This window comes from Paroedura picta, chromosome 6 (assembly GCF_049243985.1).
Source record: "Paroedura picta isolate Pp20150507F chromosome 6, Ppicta_v3.0, whole genome shotgun sequence".
Lineage (NCBI taxonomy): Eukaryota > Metazoa > Chordata > Lepidosauria > Squamata > Gekkonidae > Paroedura > Paroedura picta.
The window spans coordinates 5,416,808-5,431,256 of record NC_135374.1 but is presented as its reverse complement, the minus strand read 5'-3'; the positions used below and the strand labels follow the sequence as shown (position 1 = coordinate 5,431,256).

The 14,449-nt window shown below is 49.1% G+C and overlaps 1 protein-coding gene across 3 annotated transcripts in view; it reads right to left on the bottom strand.

Moving 5' to 3' along the window:
• MYO7A (myosin VIIA) overlaps positions 1 to 14,449 on the bottom strand; it is a 125,093-nt gene that overhangs the window by 95,899 nt on the left and 14,745 nt on the right. For all 3 annotated transcript variants that reach the window (XM_077341258.1, XM_077341259.1, XM_077341257.1), the window contains exon 2: positions 12,012 to 12,069. In XM_077341258.1, coding sequence (XP_077197373.1) covers positions 12,012 to 12,029 — 18 coding nt within the window. In that variant the 5' untranslated portion in view covers positions 12,030 to 12,069. The remainder of the gene's footprint in view (positions 1 to 12,011; positions 12,070 to 14,449) is intronic.

Below are 14,449 nucleotides of genomic sequence, written 5' to 3'. Positions count from 1 at the left end.
AACGATGGGGCTCTCCTCCAGTGAAAATCATGAAAACAGAGAATAAAGTGTTGGAGAAATTGGGGCGAACGAGGGACATTTATGCCTATGTGGTGGTCCTGTCCAATCCTAGCCAAATTTGGGGAATCAGTATTGACAGAGACCATAAAAAACCAGCAGGGGACAAATGAAAGCTACCTCTGCTGAATTGGCCCTGCTCAACCATTTGTCTTGAATTGAACTTGGTGACTGGTTGAGAACCAGTGGAAGGTCTGATAGGAACGGGGTTGCTGCATTTCCCAGTCTTCAAGGGCAGGCCCATGTGGAGCACATTGCAGTAGTCTATCCTTGAGCTAACCGGAAGATAGATCCATGGGGCCAGACCAGGCAAGACAAGGAACAGGCTCAATGAAGCTGGTAGAATGCCTTTCTTGCGGCTATATTACCTTCTTCTCCGGTAATAGATCTGCATCCAGATTAACTCCAAGGCTCTTAACTGAGTCTGGGAACATCATTTGGAACCCATCCACAGTGGGGAGCACGATGGCCATCAAGACTTCTGCCATCCCAACCAGCATTATTCCCACATTTTTGGGGTTCGGTTCCAACATCTTCACCTTTAACTGTTTGGCCACAGCAGTAAAGCTTCAATTCACAATGTCTACAGCGATGAAGAAGAAGAAGAAGAAGAAGAAGAAGAAGAAGAAGAAGAAGAAGAAGAGTTGGTTCATATATGCCACTTTTCCCTACTCGAAGGAGTCTCAAAGTGGCTTACAGTCACCTTCCCTTTCCTCTCCCCACAACAGACACCCTATGAGGTGGGTGAGGCTGAGAGAGCCCTGATATCCCTGCCCGGTCAGAACAGTTTTATCAGTGCCGTGGCGAGCCCAAGGTCACCCAGCTGGCTGCATGTGGGGGAGCGCAGAATCGAACCTGGCATGCCAGATTAGAACTCCGCACTCCTAACCACTACAAACTGGCTCTTTGGTTGAGGATGTCTACGGCATTAAAACTTTGGTTCAGGGTGTCTCTGACTATTGGGATAAAGAAGCACAGAGCTGGGTTTTATCAGCCTGTTGATGCTATCTGACACCCAACGCACAAAGAATTCTTCCTCGGGTCTTTGCACAGCATTTGAATAGCCAGGGCAGAAAAACGAGCCAAACTAACGCTCGGAACCCAATGCACTAAGACGGCTGCAAAAATGTTGTGGAACACCAATTAAATCACGTCAAATAAATACAGATCCCTAAATGATTTTAAACAAATATATCCATTTAAAATACTTGTATTAATTGTCACAAAATATTATTCTCTGCTTGGGAATTCCCCCCCCCCGCCTTTCTTAGCTGTCTCTAAATAATTTCTTTTTAATCTGCTTAAATGTTTTCTCCAGTTCTTAGTTATTGTCAGGCTCATTTTTTCCATCAGCGCTCTCTCAGGTCCACCCATCTCACAGGGTGTCTGTTGTGGGGAGAGGAAAGGGAAGCCAACTGTAAGCCGCTTTGAGCCTACTTCGGGTAGAGAAAAGCGGCATATAAGAACCAACTCTTCTTCTTCTTCTTCAGTAATCTCAGGACTCTCTCAGCCTCACCTCCCTCACAGGGTGTCTGTTGTGGGGAGAGGAAAGGGACGGTGAATGGAAGCCGCTTTGAGCCTCCTTTGGGTAGAGAAAAGCGGCATATAAGAACCAACTTTTCTTCTTCCTCTTCAGTAATCTCAGTGCTCTCTCAGGCTCACCCACCTCACAGGGTGTCTGTTGTAGGGAGAGGAAGGGAAGGTGACTGTAAGCTGCTCTGAGACTCCTTTTGGTAAAGAAAAGCTGCATATAAGAACCAACTCTTCTTCCTCCTCCTCTCCTCCTCCTCTTCCTCTTCCTCTTCAGTAATCTCAGGGCTCTCTCAGCCTCACCTCCCTCACAGGGTGTCTGTTTTGGGGAGAGGAAAGGGAAGGCGATTGGAAGCCGCTTTGAGACTCCTTCGGGTAGAGAAAAGCGGCATATAAGAACCAACTCTTCTTCTCCTTCAGTAATCTCAGGGCTCTCTCAGCCTCCCCTCCCTCCCAGGGTGTCTGTTGTGGGGAGAGGAAAGGGAAGGCAAACATAAGCCGCTTTGAGACTCCTCTGGGTGCTGAACAGCAGGGTATAAAAACGAACTCTTCGTCATGTTCTTGGGATCTTCCCAATACGTGAAAAAAGCAAGCACTGCGATCTTTCTTGGTGCACCGCTGGATCCTGAAAACTGAATAAAGCTCCTCTGGTCTGGAACTTTGAAACAGCAAGATCCTTCGTCATGGATTAAGAGACGCACATGCATATAATTCCTACGAGCATTAATATTACATGGTTTTTGCTTATGGATTTTCCCCCGTCGACTGGAAAGGCCATGTCCTTTTTGCCAAAATCTCTTATGTTCCAGCACACTCTTCTGGTAATGTTTAAAATTTCAGGCAGCATTCATTATCGGAGCCAAGGACATAGAAGGGTGAAAACTGCACCAGGCCTCTGAACCTGATCAAAAACCCAGAGATGAGAACAATTCCACCTCCGCATCTAGGGTTGCCAACTCTGGATTGGAAAACACCTGGAGACTGTGGGGGTGGAGCCAGGAGTGGGCGGGATTTGGGGCAGGAAGGGATCTAAGTGGAGGATAATGCTACAGGGTCCACCCTTCAACGCAGCCATTTACTCCAGGAAAACTGGTCTCTTTATTCTGGAGGTGAGCTGTAATTCCTGAGGATCCCCAGGTCCCACCTGGAGGCTGGCATCCCGATTTGCAAATGACCCCTAAGTGCATTAGAAGTGGACTGAAAGTAAATTATTCAGCGTGTGTGTTGACCAGAAACCAATACTTCTCTGGCAGAGACTTATATTCTCCCCAATGCACACATACAAATCTTATTTGGTGTAGCATAGTTAGGAGGACGGACTTCAAATCTGGCAAGATGCGGTTTGATTCCGCACTCCCCCACATGCAGCCAGCTGGGTGATCTTAAGCCAGACACAGTCGTGATAAAGCTGTTCTGACCGAGCAGTGATATCAGGGCTCTCTCACCCCACAGGTTGTCTGTTGCTGGGAGAGGAGAGGGAAGACAATTGGAAGCCATTTTGAAACTCCTTCGAGTAGAGAAAAGGAGTATATAAGAACCAACGCTTCTTCTTCAATAATATCAGGGCTCTCTCAGCCTCCCCTCCCTCACAGGGTGTCTGTTGTGGGGAGAGGAAAGGGAAGGCGACTGGAAGCCGCTTTGAGACTCCTTCGGGGAGAGAAAAGCAGCATATAAGAACCAGCTCTTGTTCTTCCTTCTTCCTCCTCTTCCTCTTCTTCTTCTTCTTCTTCTATGTTCCAGAACCCGAATCTAGGTAGCCATGGAAACAACAATTCATGGCTCATGAATCGGCCGTGTACGATTGCCCGGCACGCCAGTATCGACCAGGGATGAGGATCAAAATGAGCTTCTCTGTCTCACGGCAAAGTCCATAAATCCTTCACGTTCCATTTGGCCCCGGGGGCACAAAAAGCCCAGCAAGCATGACCTTCTGTCCAGTGTGGGGGGAGAGCGATTGGCAGGACCATCCCTCTTCTCCAGGGGAAATGGAAGCCTGTAGTCCGGAGAGGAGCTGTCATTCCTGGCGATCCCCAGGTCCCGCCTGGAGGATGGCATCCTTCCTTCCTCCCTGTAGGCCTACAGCCTGGTTGCCTCCCCTCTTTGTTTGATGAAAATCCGCTCTGAGGAGGGAAGGCAGGAGGAAGGATCTCAGCATCATGCCTGACCCACCTCCTTGTGCACTCCTCCAGCGCATGAGATTTATGGATTCCATAATGGATTCAAAATGGCGGCTAAGAACACACAGACACACACACATGGTGCCAGCTGGGCCTTCATTTCCCCATCGAGGCCACGGTGGCCCTGTTAATGGTCTCATAAATTCATTTGAGGGGACAGATTCGGACACGGAGCGTCATTAAAACACCAAATGTCTCCTCCACTGCCAGTCAATTTGTGTTTCAATCTATATGCAAATGGGCCATCCGGCCCCTGATTGCTACGGGGTTGGGGTTGGGGCTCGTATATCAGCCCTGACAAGGAAGGAAGAGGAGGCAGTGAGACCCTTGGGTGATTTACGAGGAGGCTACGACAACCGGCACAATTCGGTGTGGAAGGCCCTGCGGGCGATGGCTTGTTTGCCCCCACCCGAACGCACGGCCCAGCCCAATGTTTCGGGATGGAGAATTAAACGTGGGCTTGCAGATGTGGTCCAACGGATACCGGGAAGAGCCCTGTGGGGTGGGGGGGGATACAGGATCCCAACCTCCAGGAGATCACCTGCTAATCTCTAGGCCACAGAGATCTGATCACCTGGAGCGTCCTGGTTAAGAGCAACACCTGAGACTCTGGAGAGGAAGGCCATGGCAGGGGCAGTTCTTGGAAGGGAGACCACCAAGGAAGACTCTGTCGAGGAAGGCCATGGCCAACCACCTCTGCTTCCACGTTGCCTTGAAAACCGCTTGCCGGGGTCACCATAAGTTGGAAGTTAAGCAGGGCCAGGACTTGGATGGGAGGCCACCAAGGAAGGCTCTGCAGAGGAAGGAAAGCGCCAACCACCTCTGCTTCCACCTTGCCTTGGAAGCCCCTTGCCGGGGTCACCATAAGTTGGAAGTTAAGCAGGGCCAGGACTTGGATGGGAGGCCACCAAGGAAGGCTCTGCAGAGGAAGGAAAGCGCCAACCACTTCTGCTTCCACCTTGCCTTGAAACCCCCTTGCCGGTGTCACCATAAGTTGGAAGTTAAGCAGGGCCAGTCCGTGGAAGGGAGACCACCAAGGAAGGCTCTGCAGAGGAAGGAAAGCACCAACCACCTCTGCTTCCACGTTGCCTTGAAAACCCCTTGCTGAGGTCACCATAAGTTGGAAGTTAAGCAGGGCCAGTCCGTGGAAGGGAGACCACCAAAGGCAACTCTGTAGAGGAACACAACAGCAAACCACTTCTTCTCATTTGCCTTGAGGGCCCCTTGCTGGGTTGGCCATCAGTGAGTTGTAAGTTGACAGAACTTAACGGAGGAGGAAACGGGGCCTCATCTGGTCTGAGTTCTGGGCATGGAGGCATGATGGAAGGGGCCCCCTCCGAATGCCGTCACCTAAAGCCATCACTTTTTCACCTTGTAAAACCGACCTTGCGGGTCTGCTTTGAAGGCTCAGCCACACCCAAAGTTTCTTCAAACAGACTGAACTTTTTTTTGTTTTGCGTTGAAGTCCTGCCTCTCCCCCCCCCCCCCCCTTCTAGATACAGCCTGGATCAGAGCAAAGCAACTGTTCTGAAGATAGATAACAAGGCTAATGTTTCGTTCTCTCTTTTGCACATGTTCCAGAGGACTCTCCCTGCCATCGTCCGGCTGTTCCACCTTGGCTGCCGGATCTTTTGTTTCTTGCCAACGAGATTTGAGGGCAACAGAGCCCTTTGTTGAAGCAGAGGCCAGCCCTGCCCAACCGTGGACCAAATGTGCTCAGCTCCCACTGCCGGTTTCTGCTCTAGGAGGTGGCAAAACAAAATTTTTAATCACATTTCTGGCATCTTCTGCCAGCGGGGTGTTGTGGTTAAAAGTGGCAGCCTCTAATCTACAGTGGAAGAGCGAGAGGGTTGTGAGTGTCCTGCACGGTTCAGGGGGTTGGACTAGATGACCCAGGGATCCAACTCTAGGATTCTATGATCTGGAGAACTGGGCTTGATTCCTCACTCATGCTCTACATGCGGCCAGATGGGTGACCCTGGGCCAGTCATGGTTCTCTCAGAGCTCTCTCAGCCTCACCTACCTCCCAGGCTTTGAGGCATGCAAGACTGGCTGGGTAACCTTGGGCCAATCACAGTTCTCTCTGAGCTCTCTCAGCCCCACCTACCTCCCAGGCTGTCTGTTGTGGGGAGAGGAAGGAAAGAAGAAGAGTTGGATTTTATATTCTGCTTTGTACTGCCTGAAGGAGTCTCAAAGCAGCTTACAACTCGCCTCCCCTTCCTCTCCCCACAACAGAGCCTGGGAGGTAGGTGGGGCTGAGAGAGCTCTGATATTACTGCTCTGTGAGAACAGCACTATCAGGGCTGTGATGAGTCCTAAGTCACCCAGCTGACTGCAAAGTGGAGGCGGGGGAAATCAAACCCGGCTCTCCAGATTAGAAGCCACTGCTCTTAACCACTACTCCACGCTGGTTCTTGTAACTGCTTTGAGATTCCTTCAGATAGAATCATAGAGTTGGAAGGGACCTCCCGGGTCATCTAGTCCAACCCCCTGCACTAGGCAGGACACTCCCAACCCTCTCGCTCATCCACTGTCACCTGCCACCCCCTTGAGCCTACAAAGAATCAGATAGTTAAAAGCAGAGGAAAAAATAGCCATTCTTCTTCTAAGTCACTGTTTTACTTATGGGGGGGGGGGACTGGAAGAGACACAGGGTGGTGCTACAAAAGGGGAATCAGCGACTCAGCACGACTGCCCATTGGGGAGGGGGTGCGACACCCCTCCCTCCTTGAATGGGACATCTCTTTTCCTTTGATCCCTTTCTCCTCTCACTTACTCCACGTGGCTTTCCAAGGAGACATTCATCTCTGCACATCCCTCCTGTAGAGGCAACACCCCCACCCTCCCACAGACCTGATTGCCAGATAAGCCGGACATTTGTGATAAGCTCTTGTCTCTCTCCTTTTGACCTGAATGTGGACGCGGACTTCTTCAGGCAGCGAAAAGCAGGGTATAAATCCAACTATTCTGCCTCCCACTGTCCCTTCAGGCACATCCATCTCCCCTGGCTCTTCCGTCTGCGGCCTTGGGCTCGTTTCCCACCAGCTTCATTCCAACAGCCTCGGGTTGACAACCTATCAGGGAGACCTGACGGGATCCCACTATTAGAATTTATCCCTGAGCAAAAGAGAGCAGTCCCCTTAGAGAAAATGGCTGTTTTGGGGGGTGGACTTTAAGGCACGGCTAAGATCCCAACCCCTCACCAAACCCCTCTTTCGCCAGGCTTCACCCCCCAAATCTCCAGGTATTTCTCAACTGAGAGCTGGCAACCCTCCAACCCTTCCCCGGAGCAAACTTTTCAGCTTTGCCCACCCGACATGGGTAGTTGTGAATTTCCTGCATTCTGCAGGGGGTTGGACTAGATGACCCTGGAGGTCCCCTCCCACTCTATGATTCTATGATGTCAGAGAAAGACCGCCAACCATTCTACGCCCCACTGCCTCCCCCCCCTCAGGCACATCCAGCGCACAAAATCTTTTACTTACCCTTTGGGAGTAAGACACGGGACCTTTCATATGTTTGCACAACAGTACCAGAAAGACTTGCTGATGCTCCAGCAGCAAAAGAGGGATCCAACACCCCGGAGGCTGGGAAAATCAGAGCACTCCAGCTTGGCAAACGTTACCATGTCCATGCCAGGTTCCCAAAACACACAGGCCCACCTGCCCCGCAAGCCCCAGATACAGGATCCCCCTCAAACCACTACATTTCTCATTCCCAGTTTTGTCGGTAATGGTTTCGGAGTGGTATTGCGGACGTCCGCTGAATCTCGGCAGTGCGGTCGCTTTGCCAGGGCAAGAATGTTTGCAGTCTCTTCTTCTCCCCTCGCTCTGATTCCCCTGAAAGGGGGTTGCCAGGACCAATTTCCCAGGCACTATAGATGACAGAGCTTGGCTCTCCAACCTGCCCTTCCCCATTTGGCCAAGTTTGGGGCATTTACGGTTGGCAGAGCTCGAGCGCGCAAAGAGGAGCAGAGCGCCAAGCTGCTTAAAAGAATAAAAATAAGATGTTTTTTTTTTATTTAAGAAGGAAAACAAGCTTTGCGTAGAAAGAGGAGAAAGAGATTCCTAATTGTTCGTCTTTCATTCATTCTGTCTACTGTGACGGCAAGCGGGGAGGAAGGAGCCAATCAGGACACTAGAGGAGGCGGTGTAAAAATATCAGGAAGTTTCTATCTAACTATGCAAAATACACATCTGCAGGACGTTCTTCATATGCTTTGGAGTCATGCACACTACGGATCTTATTTCAATATTTGCAAAGCGGGAGGCACTAAGAAGCACATCGATACATCCTCCCAGTTGGGTTTGATTCCCTGTTCCTCCATGTGCAGCCAGGCAGGTGACCTTGGGCTAGTCACGGTCCTGATAGTGCTGTTCTCACAGAATCCTGACACATACTTAAGGTTGTAAGTCACTTCAGAATCGGTTCATGTAGCTCTGTAGCCTTGAAGTTAAAAATCAATGCCTGTAGGCTGCACGTTAGAGATTTTGTTCTATATATATATAGAACCCTCCAATATATATATATATATATTGCTGAGGAGTTCATAATATATGGTGTTAGAAATAGTTATATTCAAGAGATGTTAAGATTTATGTCATAATTTCCAATAAATTTTGGAGCCATTTGAGAGTTTATGAAGATCTCTGTTTTTGTATTTGGAAATGTTAAGAATAGTGAAAGAAGAAGAATTGATTATTTTATGCTGTTTTTCTCTACCCGAAGGAGTCTCAAAGCAGCTTCCAATCACCTTCCCTTCCCTCTCCCCACAACAGACACCCTGTGAGAGCCTGCGACTGAAGAAAATTTGGTTCTTATATGCCGCTTTTCTCTACCTGAGGGAGTCTCAAAATGGCTTCCAATTGCTCTCCTCCTCCTCCTCCTCCAACCGTCTTAGTCATCCTTCTCTAAACAGGCTCCAGTAAGCCAGTATCCTCCTTGACCTGCGGTGCCCAGAACTGGAGACAATATTCCAAAAGGGACTGGCCTTTCCCTGTCTCTGCATGGGGACCCTGGCCTTCCTTAGCAGCCCCCAGACTAATTCCAACCAAGCCCTGCTTGTCTTCCAAGACCCAACGAGATGAGGCCAACCTGGGCCGTCTAGGTCAAGCCCCCCTCCTCCGTACACACAACATTTGTATTGGGCCTGTTCCCAATGCCAAGTTGGCATGTTTTGTCTCCACATGCTTATTAGAGAGCTTTGAATGCATGCCCAGGCACGCCACGGACGTGTGCCGAACGGTCCGGGAAAGTGGCTCACATTGCACGAACCTCCTGGCAAAACATCCCTGCATGTCCGTTTCTGCTCCAAAAGGCGCCCAAAGACGCCTTTCTCCAGGGACCGCTGGAATTCAGGCTGAAGGGCCCAGCCAGCATCATTGGAGACCAAGACCTAGGAGGAAAGGTTGGGGGAGCTGGGTCTGTTTAGCCTGGAGAGGAGACGACTGAGAGGGGATCTGATAACCCTCCATGTCTGCATGTGTGCGTCGAATTGCGCACCAGCACCCGCGCCTCCCCTCCCCTCACCCACGTGGCACAGCACTGGCTGCGTCAGCCTGGAACGGCCAATTTGGACGCCGCTGCGCTCAACCCTAATTTCTTGGGAATGCAAGGAAGGGCCACAAGAGCAAAGCATCTACACAATCCCTTCTGCTCACCCACTCGCCATCTGCCTAAATTCACAGAATCAGCCTCTCCATCAGATGGCTCTCCAGCCTCTGCTTCAAAACTTCCAAAGATAGAGGACCCACCATCTCCTGAGGAAGTCTGTTGCACCGAGGAACCGCTCTAACGGTCAGGAACTTCTTCCGGATGTTTAGCCAAGAATTCTTTTGAATTAATTTCAACCCATTAGTTCTGGCCTGACCCTCTGGGGCAACAGAAAACAACTCTGCTTCATCCTGTATGTGACAGCTCAGTTTTCTAGTCTGTCCTGATTCTGACTTCTAGTGTGTTTGCTACCCCTCCTAATTTAGTATCATCTGCAAATTTAATAAGGACCCCCTCTATTCCTTCATCCAAATCATTTATGAACATGTTGAACAACACAGGCCAGATCTCTGAGGCACTCCACTCATCACTCCTCTCCAAGAAGATGACGAACCATTTACAAACACCCTCTGGGTGCGATCTGTCAACCGGTTCTCAGAACATGAAATTCACTGTCACACAGATGCTAACATCTAAATCCTTTCATCTCCAGATTATTCTTTCCACCGAACCAGCACTGGATTAAAATGAACAAGGGGGCAGATCGATGAGCCGATGGGGAGAAACAAAACAGTATTATTCGTTTTCATCTTTTAACTGTGATTTTATAAAGAATGCATCTACATGTTGTGAACCAGGCGGGGTGGAATATCAAAACCGATACCAATAAATAATCAAATCCAAATGATAATCGAAAATAACAACGCTTCTTATACCTTTGGGGCGGAACTGACGCATTCTCTCTGTTCCGAGTGTGATGTTTACATGGTGACAGACATCCCGGGTAAAAAAATCTGTTTCGTTTTTCTTTTTCTAGTATTCACGGAAAAGCCAGACAGGGCTGTGCTCTCCCCAACAGCTCCAGCCTTGCGTGAGAATCATCTTGAAGGATGCTCATGTGGTTTAATTATTAGATATTTGTGTCCTCCTTAATTAGTACACCGGTATTGACCCACCTCGAGGTTGGCAATGCTTATGCCCTCATGTGTTCGGACCACGCGGCAGCCTTACAAACCAGGGGAGAACACCAGCAGACAACTATTGGCCCCATGAGACAGAAAGCGCATCATTTGGCACAGCCGTTCTGGACATTCCAGGCCTTGGAGAAGCAAGATGGCGGAACGGATTTATACAAAATTCGGCAGATTTGCCCTTACACTGTGGAATGAAAGGCAACTTTCTCTCTCTTATCCCCCCCCCCCTTCTTCATTGCAAAACACAGACTGACTGTTCCTTCTCATTCATCCCCAGCTGGGAAAAATACAATCGGCATGTCTGGCATGGCACCAGATTCATTTCGGCAGCTTCATGAGTGCACTGCCTGCCAGCAATCTCATGTAAACCAATCAAGAGCTAAGGCTGACGGGTACCATGTGGAAACTCTGCGACTGCCTCCTTTCATGAAACAAGAGTAGGGAAGAAAGGAAAGAGAGAGAGAGAAAGAGAGAACGAGAGAAAGAGAGAAAGAAAGGAAGGAAGGAAGGAAGGAAGGAAGGAACTAATTTATTTATTTATAATTTATTTATTTATAATTTATTTAGACTCTAGGGACTAATTTATTTATTTATAATAATAATATTTCTATACCACCCTCCCAGCAAGGGTGGCACATGTCATATTAAAACAGTGGTTCTCAACTTTCCTAATGCTGCAACCCTTTAATCCAGTTCCTCATGTTGTGGTGACCCCCCAGCCATAAAATTATGCAAGGGTTCTTTCACAGAAATTAAACCAAAACTGACCAATGGCATTAAGATCCCTTGTTCAGGATTGTCTATAAATTGGTTTTTTTCCGGGGTTTCCCAGTTCAGTTCTGCCTCTTGTCCCACCATGCCGATCTCGCTCTTTTCCACTGCTCTAGACAGACGAACGCTCTATCTCGATCTACCCCGCAAGGCTGTTGTGTGGATGGCGCCCGCCCCCCGGCCAAGTGGCTTGCTCTGCCACAACCTCCCGACTCCCAGGTTGAGAACCACTGTATTAAAATGTCATAATAACATAAAAGATTTAACAACGGATTCATAGAATCATAGAATAATAGAGTTGGAAGGGACCTCATGGGTCATCTAGTCCAACCCCCTGCACTATTCAAGTTTCTAAAAAGACTAATCTTTAAAATTCAATCAAAACAACCTTTTAAGGACCAGCATCAGCAGCTTACAAACAGTTTCAAATATACAGTAAGATCAAATCCATTAATGAAAGCCAGCTGGACGGGGAAACGGGTGGGATAAAAGTTTAATAAATAATAATAACAAAGCATAATATAAAACCTTACCAGCGTCAACACACAGAATTAAAAATACAGTACACATTGCAACGGAGTCTAGGATGTAGTGCGTTAGCTACCTAGGGGTGTCAGGGTTTCGAGGAGGGACCGAAGATGGCGTTTACATCCATATCCTAGCCTCAACCAAACACCTGTCGTCAGATCTCCGGAGCTAGACTACAGTCAGGGGGCATTTTTAGGGGGAGGAGAGCAGTAGACGTGGTTGTCTCCCTGAAGCAGCAGAAAAAAAGGAGGCTTGGGCCTACCTGCTGTAGAATAACCATGGCTCCGAAGTAAACACATCGACAGCTGCCGCTGACCGACCTGGGGAAGGAAACACAACGGAGAATCAGGGGCGGCTTTATCTCCTTTCCAAGGGATCGATCATGGGAAAGGTGGTCATAGAATCATAGAGTTGGAAGGGGCCATCCAGGCCATCTAGTCCAACCCCCTGCTCAACGCAGGTTTAGCCCTAAGCATCCTAAAGCATCCAAGTGGAATAGGCTGCCTAGGGAGGTGGTGAGCTCCCCCTCACTGGCAGTCTTCAAGCAAAGGCTGGATACACACTTTTCTTGGATGCTTTAGGATGCTCTGGGCTGATCCTGCATTGAGCAGGGGGTTGGACTAGATGGCCTGTATGGCCCCTTCCAACTCTAGGATTCTATGATTCTATGATCGCTGGAGAAATCGCATGGTTTCCAAAGTACGGCCCTTGACCCTGGCACATGGCACGCCAACGACAAATGAACGGTCATTTGCTCCCCTTGATCGAGACGGTGAGAGATAATCGCCTACACATCCAGCTTAAGAACCTACACCAGGTTGCAGGAGATGCACCAGCCTCCCCCCCCGGCGTGTTAAGCATGTGCTCTTTTCAGGATTTCCCCGTAGAGCTGGCAAGCTGCTAGAAAGAATTAGCAGGTAAAGTCGAGGCTATGTTTCAGGGCAGCTCTGTAGAAGAGGATTCACAAAGGATCTCGGATAAATGCCACCGTGTACAGCTTGTTATAAATCATTCTGCATCATTTAACGTGACGCGTTAATCCGCATGCTTTGCGACAGCGCAGAAAGCCAGGGGGCTGCACTGGCGACCGTGTTGGAGCATGACTTCCAGAGGTCTGGATTCAAACGCCTGCCAAGCTGTGAAGTCCTACAGGTGACCTCAGACCAGTAATTCTTTCTCAGGCTAACCTACCTCACAGCACCTGGAATCGAATGTACATAACCATCAAAGACACTATTTGTTCCACTTAATATTTCTGGTAAGGCCTTGGAGGAGGAGCGAGTCTCATGGCTTAAGTGCCACTCAGCGCTTAACACCCACTCGGGGCGGCTGTCCCGCCCCTGAGTGCCTCCTCCTCCAACCGGCTTGCCTGTCTGTCCAGCGGCCAGCCAATCGCCTTCCGTCTGATCACCCCTGACAACCCCTCCTCCTTCCACTTCCCTCTGAGGCTCGGAGGCTGCAGATCCTTGACAGCTGCCTGCAGCCTTTCCAGGTCTGGGGGGGGGGGGGGGAGAGAGGCCATCTGCAGAGTTTTTCCACCCCCCCCCAATCTAGCACCCATTGTATTCCTGAATGCAACGGGCTTGGCCCCTAGTAAATTTGTAAAGCTGTTCTTCTTCTTCTTCTTCAGTCAAAGGGAACAGAAATAATTGCAGGCAAAAGGGGAAAAAAAACAGTGTTAAAACTGATTAGATTTTATTTGCAGTTGACAAACGGCTGCTAAGCCCCCTTTTCTATAATACCAAGCTCTAGTAGATCCTCTGCTGTGTTATTGGCTCCTGTGAACAATGGGAAAGAGCCACACAATCTTCATAATATGGGGGAACGTGTTAATTATACAGGATGCATGACAGAACCCAGTGACACTGGTGTTTCAGGCTGGGATTCCTGGAAACATGTGCATGGACCTTTGCAAAGTCAGCCACAATTCCACCAGGGCTGCAATTTGTATGGGGAGAAGAACCCTGGCGGATACTCTGGAAAGCTATTTTAAGTCTTGTGCTGATAAATTTTAAACAATGGTGGGTATTTTGGTTGATGACCTAGCACGGCTGCATAGGAATGTTAATTTCCCACACTTCCTTACAAGTTTGCCCGGCTTTTATAGAATAACAGAGTTGGAAGGGGCTTCCTGGGTCATCTAGTCCAACCCCCTGCACTAGGCAGGTCACTCACAACCCTCTCGCTCATCCACTGTCACCTGCCACCCCCTTGAACACCCACAGAATCAGCCTCTCCATCAGATGGCTCTCCAATCTCTGTTTAAAAATCTCCAAAGATGGAGAACCCACCACCACCTGAGGAAGCCTTTTCCACTGAGGAACCGCTCTAACTGTCAGGAACTTCTTCCGGATGTTGAGACAGAATTGCTTTTGCATTAATTTCATCCCACTTGTTCTGGTCCATCCCTATGGAGCAGAACTGGAAAACATATAGAGAAGGGCGACTGATATGGTGAGGTAGTTGGAGAGAGCCGATACAGAGAACTCCTTTCTCCCAAAAGACTAGAACTTAAGGACATCCAGTGAAGCAGCAACAGACCGGGCTGGGTTTTCGTCTGGTCATTTGACAACCTGAAATATTTGTGTGCGGATCTAAGAAAACACACCTAAAAAAGAACCCGAGGCCGTATTCAGCCTGGCTCACACCACGCACATTTTAGCAAGGCCTGGCACCGTTTCAGTGGTAATCTCTCTCCGC